At 31.6% G+C, this 7,904-nt stretch overlaps 1 protein-coding gene across 1 annotated transcript; it reads right to left on the bottom strand.

Annotated features, from left to right (window-relative positions):
* Positions 1-1,713: 1,713 nt before the first annotated feature.
* Positions 1,714-6,074, bottom strand: LOC110622640 (receptor-like kinase TMK3). The gene is made up of 2 exons (XM_021767231.2): positions 3,184-6,074; positions 1,714-2,455 (listed from the first exon to the last, which is right to left on the bottom strand). Exons 1-2 carry the CDS (start codon positions 5,546-5,548, stop codon positions 1,947-1,949), a joined length of 2,874 nt encoding a protein of 957 aa, XP_021622923.1. The 5' UTR covers positions 5,549-6,074; the 3' UTR covers positions 1,714-1,946.
* Between the last annotated feature and the right edge of the window lie 1,830 nt (positions 6,075-7,904).

The following is a 7,904-nucleotide window of genomic DNA, read 5'->3' on the forward strand; positions in this document are numbered from 1 at the left end:
AGTAATTTAATTCTCCTAAATTTATAACTAATTAGATTAATAATTAATTTATAAAAATTCCACAAACATACTTCAGTTTTAAAATCTTTTAATCACTTTTACAACATTAAATTTGTAATTTTTCAATTAGTTTTAGAAGTCAAATTTAAATTTCTTTTGTCGAAAACTTTAACTATGGCCAAGTAGTATAAATAGCAAATTGTGTTTATCGTTATTTGATAGTAAAATAAAAATTAATTAAAATTCACTATTATAAAATATTATAGCTAAAAAATTTTAAAAATATATAAAAAGTTTCAAGTAGGTTATGATTTTAGTTTTATAGAGAATATGTGAAGTTGCAAACCCTTAAATTTCTTTTTATATAACACTTCCAATTATGCTTATTTATAAATTTTAAAATAAATAATAGTTATGTAAATAAAGAAAAAAATATTTATAATTTAAAAAATAGAGTAAATTACATTTTACGTTTTAAATTTTAACATAATTAATAAATCAATCCTTTTATTTTTAAAATCAAATATTTAAACTCTTTTTATTCTGTCAAAGAGATTTTTCCGTTCTAAAATATAATAAAAAAGGAGAAACAACTATTTTTAATTTCAAAAACACTTTTTAAGAAAACTTCACTCTCTTCTTCCTTTTCTATTTACTTTTCTCCCCATTATTTAGGGGTAAGCAGTATTCGATTCAAATAAAAAAACTGATCGAATCGAATCGATTTAAAAATTTAATTTGATTTTTTATACATTTCGGTTCGATTCAATTTTTAATTTCAGAAATTTCGATTATTTCGGTTCGGTTTGATTTTGATAAAAAAAACTAAAAAAATCGAACCGAACCGATTAGTAATAATAATATGTTTTTTCAATAATATAGAGAAACTAAATCATATTAAGATTAAAATATTTTAATTAAAATTTAAAATATTAAAAATAAAGTGTAAAAAATAAAAAAATTATTAAAAATTAAAACCGATCAAACCAAATCGAACCGAATCAGACTGGTTCGGTTCGATTCAATTTCTGACCAAAATCAATTCGATTCGGTTTTTATAAACACTAAAATTTTAATTTTCGGTTTATTCAGTTCGATTCGATTTTAAACTGAACCGACCGAATGCTCACCCCTACCATTATCTATTGAATTCTTTTATTACAAAATTTTGAGAAATATTTCTTAAAAAATAGAAAATTTTAAACCAAACAAGGCCTTATTTATTTATTTTTATGTTATGTTTGGGAAGAATGTGAGGCTAAAGACTAAAGACGGTCATAATCGGATATTTTTTAATACTCATATCGATCTCAGATATTTTTTAGTACCCAATATTGATCACACCTTAATAAAATTGATTTGAATAATGTATAATTGGATTTAGGACCCATTCAGATATGCATACCTTTTTACTTTTTTGAGACAGATAATAGCTAGCTTGTTGCATTTGCACATTTTGTACTAGTTTTTTCAATTAAAACATGAAAAATAATTTCGACATTTGCAATTTCCTCACTGGGAAAAACAGAGTAAAAGTACTACAGAGAATGCAATTAAATTGAGTAAGGCCAAATGCACGATTACCTCATCTAAAGCTCAAATGAGAACCCAACTACCCCAAGTCAGCAATAATGGCAGAATGCAATAATTTCTTAAGACAACATACCAATTTGATGGATTGAAGAATTGAGATTTTTGAATGAAATAGGAATCTAAGAAATAATAATCAAACAAGAAGTTTGCATTTATCATTGTTCTCTATCTACATCACCAATGGCAATATCACAACTGAAAATCCAAAGCCTACATGAGAGCTCTTGAAAGTTTAGATTGCACACTACAGCATATTTGACATTAAAATTCAGAAACGGAAACAACAGAACAATGCTATCTAAGCCAACAGAAAGAACAACCGATAAAGAAAGGCAGCGAAAAAAACACCTCTTTTACCGACCATCTGCAGAAGTGAAAGACTCAGCAAAGCCTGTTGGCCTTGCTGGGATACTACTCTTGCTGTCTTCTAAGTCCACATAACTGAAATCTTTCCCTTCAGCTTCTTGCCAGCCTTTCACCATCTGGTTAAGTGGAAGGCTATAATCAATACCACAATATTCTTCTGTATCATCATCCAATGGTTTCCATTTATCGACAAGAGGGGCTAGTACATTCACTGCATAGCTCATATCCGGCCTTTGATTAGGCTCTCTTGCTGTGCAGTGCCCAGCAAGTTCGGCAATGGTGGAAATACTCTCAAATGTTTCATCTTTGACATCAAGGGCAGGATCAATGGCAGCCCTGAGTTTCTCTTTATCTGATTTGATATGCCAGAACCATGCAGCTAAGTACTGACTTTCCTCTGGTCTGTCCTCATCGAGCGCCATCAACCCAGTCAACAGCTCCATTAACACTACCCCGAAACTGAAGACATCAGCCTTGGTTGTGATTTTTCCCGTCACTACGAAGATCAAATTGACAAATTCAGTGTCATTAGGATAATGTCATTGTTCAAGTACAATAAGGAAGTTCATGTTTAAACTAAACTTTGCAGAAAAGAATCACATTCTGAATAAAGAAACCTTTTTCAGTTAATGGGTTAGGTGAATTCTTCCAACAAATGTCATTTTCTATTAACTTGAGCATAATATTTTCACAGCATTGATTCTTGAGATTACATCTCCATTTCCTTTTTTAGTTCTTCTGAACTACCACAAATTTAAGATATGATTTATGGATGATTTTGAATAAGAAAGCAAATTTCCTTTTACTTCAATCCCAAAATCATGACTTCAACTAGAATAATTCTCATGAAGCAGTACGCTTATCACTTTTTATACTTGATCCCCATAAACTAGCATGCATTCACCTATATTGATAATCATCATTTAGCCCAGCATCAAAAGTCACTAGAGATTTCAGGGAGAGAGAGTTTTCTTACACACCTTGTTCAATTCAATTCATTTATTTTCTATCAAATTTCTTATTTGGAATGGAAAACTTATTTGTTTTCTAACTTACAAAATTTTCATTTTTGAAAAAAATGAAATCATGAATGATTTTGTTAGAATCCATTTGAATTCTTTTCTTGCAAAATGAATCATGCCAAACAAGGGGAAAGTTTAGATCACTTAAAGCTATTACATTTTAAAAGCAGCAGATTCAGAGAATGAAGAATAGTATCCTTACCGGCATATTCTGGAGCCAAGTATCCAAAAGTTCCAGCAAGCCTGGTCACTACAGATTTCTCCCCATCAGGAGCAAGTTTCACCAATCCAAAATCTGAAACTTTTGCCCTGAAATCATCACCAAGTAAGATATTTGATGATTTAAGATCTCTGTGAATGAAACTTCTGTGAGCTAGATTGTGAAGATATTCCATTCCTCTAGCAACATCCAAAGCAATATTTAGCCTCCTTTTCCAAGAAAGGGGCTCCAATTTCAAGCTCTTCCAATGGAAGAGATGCTTACTGAGAGCTCCTTGAGGCATATACTCATAAACAAGGATTCTCTCATTGCCTGCAATTGAATAACCCAAGAGTGATACTAAATTACGATGTCGAACCTTTGAAAGAACAGCAATCTCAGCCTGGAATTCATCCAAGGCTTTGCTGCTAATCACACCAGATTCCATTCTTTTTACTGCTATTTTTGTCCCATCATCCAATTCCCCTTTATAAACCACTCCAAAGCCACCTCGGCCAAGCTCATTCTCCGGGCAAAAGTTCTTTGTCACGTTTCGAAGAACTTGAATTGATATGACTAGATTTCCTGCTTCAATGACATGAGACTCACCAATACCACTACTATCTCTGCTTGCAGAACCACTCCCTGTAATTGTTGAAGTGCTTCCATTGGTGTTATTGGCAACAACAATCTTCAACGTGTTGTCAGAATCAGATGGATCTCTTGGGTGAATGACTAGAGAACTTGAAGCCTGGAACCTGTCTTTTCTCTTCTTAGAATAGTAAATGGATAGAGGAATGATCAAAACAGCAACAAATGCAACACTTGCAACAGGAGCAACAATGGCAACAAATGTAGACCTCTTGCTTTTCTGTTTTGCTGATTCTACAGAATCACCAGGATTAGAATTTGTGCCTTTGGTTTGTGATGGAGACTTAGGTGAATCAAAACTCCCAGAAGAAGGATTTTTATTAGGGGATTGATCTGGCTTACCACCTGTTAATAGAGGATTCCCATCAATGACTACATCAACAGTAGTAGGGAATCTTGGAAATGGAGGTGAAATGTTGTTGCTACTGAGATCCAAAGTTTTCAAAGAGGTCAAGGCAGTCCAGTTAGCTGGAACAGGACCGCTAAGACTGTTGCCCCCAAGATTGATATGCTGAAGAGAATCTAGTTTTGCAACTGAAGGACTCAAGGTACCACTAAGATTATATTTAGGCAAAGAAATGGAATAAACCTTATTGGAATTACAAGTCACCCCAAGCCATGATGAACATGGATCATTGCCAATCCATGAAGAAACAAGCCTAGGAGGATAATTCAATCCATCAAGAAACTCTAACAGTGCCATAACTTCTGGGGCACAAGGAACCCCTGGAGTTGACAGACAAAAGGAATTTGAACTGCAAGACACCTTAGCTGCTTTAAACATTGGAGTTGGACCCATTAACTGATTATTGTTCAAATCTAAATGCTGTAATGGCATGTTTTTCAAGTTATCAGGAACTAATCCAACAAGTCTATTAGTATTGAGATTGAGATCCTTCAAAAGAGTCAAATTACCAATGCTCTCTGGAATTTTACCTGTGAATTGATTCCCATGAAGCCACAGAACAGTTACAGATTCCATAGTTGCTACCACATCAATTGTACCACTCAAGCCACCACCTTTTTGATCATTTAGCCATAGATTCTGGAGAGACATGCCACCTTTAAAGCTTGGTGGAAGTTCTCCTGATAAACTATTGCCTGAGAGTTTCAGATTCTGCAGAGATAACAAGCTTCCCAGAAAATCAGGAAGTGGACCAGCCAAATTGCAATTTATACAAGAAAGATTGGTCAGTTGTGAAGAACCTTGCAAATCTTTCGGGAACATCCACCCTGTAGTGGCATTTAAAGGGTTGTTATCCAATGCCAAGATTTGCAAGCTCTCTAAACCTACGAAGAAATCAGATGGGATAGCATCGAACTGATTGTAATCCAAATAAGCATACTGTAGTTTCGATAACCTACTGAAGGATGGTAAAGGTCCAGTAAATTGGTTCCTCTGAAGGCCTAAGTTTTCAAGCATGATGAGCTGGTTGAGATTCTGAGGCAAAGTGCCTTTCAAACTCATATTTTGAACCTGAATCTGAGAAACCCTCGAATTGACACAGTGAACATGGTTCCAAGATTGGCCACATGGGTCATTACCATTAGCAGGCCACTCCAAGAGTTCTGGATTCTCTAACCCATCTCTGAATGCTTTGAGAATAGTCCAGTCATTGGGATCTGTATCACTATAAACCACAGAAACAAGACAATACAGTGCTAAAACAAGCTTTATGGGGCTGTTTCTCATGGTAGCAGATCTGCAGAGTTGCATTTTGCTTCATCAACAACCATAGCAAGAAAGAGAAGAAGAGCTTCGTTTTAGCATCACTGGCTTGTTCTTGAAATACCCATTTCAAATCTTGCATGGAAGTGGCCAAAAACAAAGTAAAAAACTCAAAATTTAGCCTGCATGGAAGAGTGATTCCTTGACAGTGGTGACCAACGAGAGAGAGGGACAGAGATTGAAGCTTCAAAGGCAAAGAGAAAGCAATAAAGTTGGGATCTTTGAAGAATGAAGATAAGCACAGAATTGAAGAAGAGGAAGAAAATGTAGGAAATTGAAAAAAATTCAAAAGAGTTAGGAATGGAAAATGATCCGTACTTAGATATAATTCTGGAAAGTATTTTGACACACATGGCACTCAACAGAAGAGAGAACTGGAACATCATCAGATGCCCATAAAGGGTATTTTCGTCTTTCAGACATTGTAAGAAGAGCTGAAGCTAAAGCCTAGGAGTGATTTTACACATGGAGATGGAGATTATTAATTAGTTTTCTGATGAAGACTTGGATGTTAACGACAATACGCAAGTGTTAATTATTTTATACATTCATCTTGTGGTGATTATTCTCTTATAGTTCGTAAGAATTGCGCTGGACTTTGACACCTCTAACGAGTTGGTGCCTCTAGGCTTTCGTGACTAAATTTTGTCTCATCCAAAATTTTTTTTATTAAAAAAATTATTATTTAATTTTTAAAATTAAATATATTAAAATATTTTTAGTGGCTAAATCCAAAATTTGGAGTGTGTATTATATTACTATAAAATAGATTTATGTCATACTCAGATTTTATTTATTACTATAACATAGATTTAAAACAATAATGGTAAAATATTATATTTTTATAAAATAATTTTATTTTTTCAAATATATTGATAATTTAAGATATTTTAATTGAGATTGAAAATTATAAAAAAAATAAAGCTATTAATAATGATTTCAATAAAAAAAGTTATTAATAATTAAAAAAATTGGAAAAGTTAATGTCTAAGTGTTTTTGTGATAACGGATATAGATAAGATTGTGTCCTATAAAGTAAAAGAAACGTAGATAAGGTACCAATGGCAGTATCGTAAGTAGCTGGTAGAAAGGGATGCGACCACGTGTCACGCGACCGAGTGGTGGACGGACGCTGACCCCGCACTACAGCCTCACAATATATCTAGCGGGAACCGAATTCGGTTCAAATAAAAAAATTAATTAAATTAAATTAATTTAAAATTTTAATTTGATTTTGAATTTTTAATTTTAAAAATTTTAATTATTTCAATTCGATTCGATTTTAATAAAAAAAATTAAAAAAATCGAATTAAACCGATTGGTGATAATAATATATTTTTTTTAATAATAATGAGAAATTAAATTATATTAAAATTAAAATATTTTAATTAAATTTTAAAATATTAAAAATAAAGTGTAAAAAATAAAAAATTATTAAAAATTGAAACTGATCAAATCGAATCGAACCGAATCAGACTGATTCGGTTCGATTTCTGATCAAAATCAATTCGATTCGATTTTCATAAACACCAAAATTTTAATTTTCGATTTATTCCCGACCAAATACATACCCCTAAATATATCCCAATCTCTTAATGAAAAATTACATAACTACCCTCTTCTGTTTCGTTTGTAAAAGTATCTCGGTTTTTTTTATTATAAAAATATATATATATTTAATCAATAAATAAATTAAAATTATAATAAAATTTATATTTAATCACATCTCATTTATCAATTGCATATATATTTCTTGCATTAATTTAATACATTTAATTTTAAATATTATTACGATTTTATAATATAGTGAAAATAATATATTCACTATTAAAAAAAGTAATTATGCAATTTTTTTTATAGGGGAAACATTAATTTCGTAGTTCTAGCATATAGTTGATAATATACAATTAAAAAAAACTTACTTATATTAAATTTATATAAATTTATAATATAAATGAATAAAGTTTTATATATTTTTTATTTTTATTTTATATTATGAGATATTTTTTTTTTGAAATTTATATAAAAGGAAATTGTATTTAATGAAGTAGTGAGAAATAAAGGAACCTGTCAGTGCAGGAAAACACAGAATTAATTGGATGGCGCACTAAATCCTGTCCTGTGCTTCCAAAATTAGGTAATTTAGGTTAAAATTAAAAGTTCCCTAATGCTCATAACCATCCAAATCAATATTTCTAACCAAATTTAGCTTTACAATTTTAGAAAAATATGCTGCCTCCTGTCTTTTTTTTGTTAGCGGCTCTCCATCCAACCCTTTCTGTATTATATATTAAAATATTAATTAACAAAATAAAATTTTAATAATAATTATCACGGTGGAGAG

The sequence above is a fragment of the Manihot esculenta genome, chromosome 9 (genome assembly GCF_001659605.2).
Source record: "Manihot esculenta cultivar AM560-2 chromosome 9, M.esculenta_v8, whole genome shotgun sequence".
NCBI classification, from domain to species: Eukaryota; Viridiplantae; Streptophyta; class Magnoliopsida; order Malpighiales; family Euphorbiaceae; genus Manihot; species Manihot esculenta.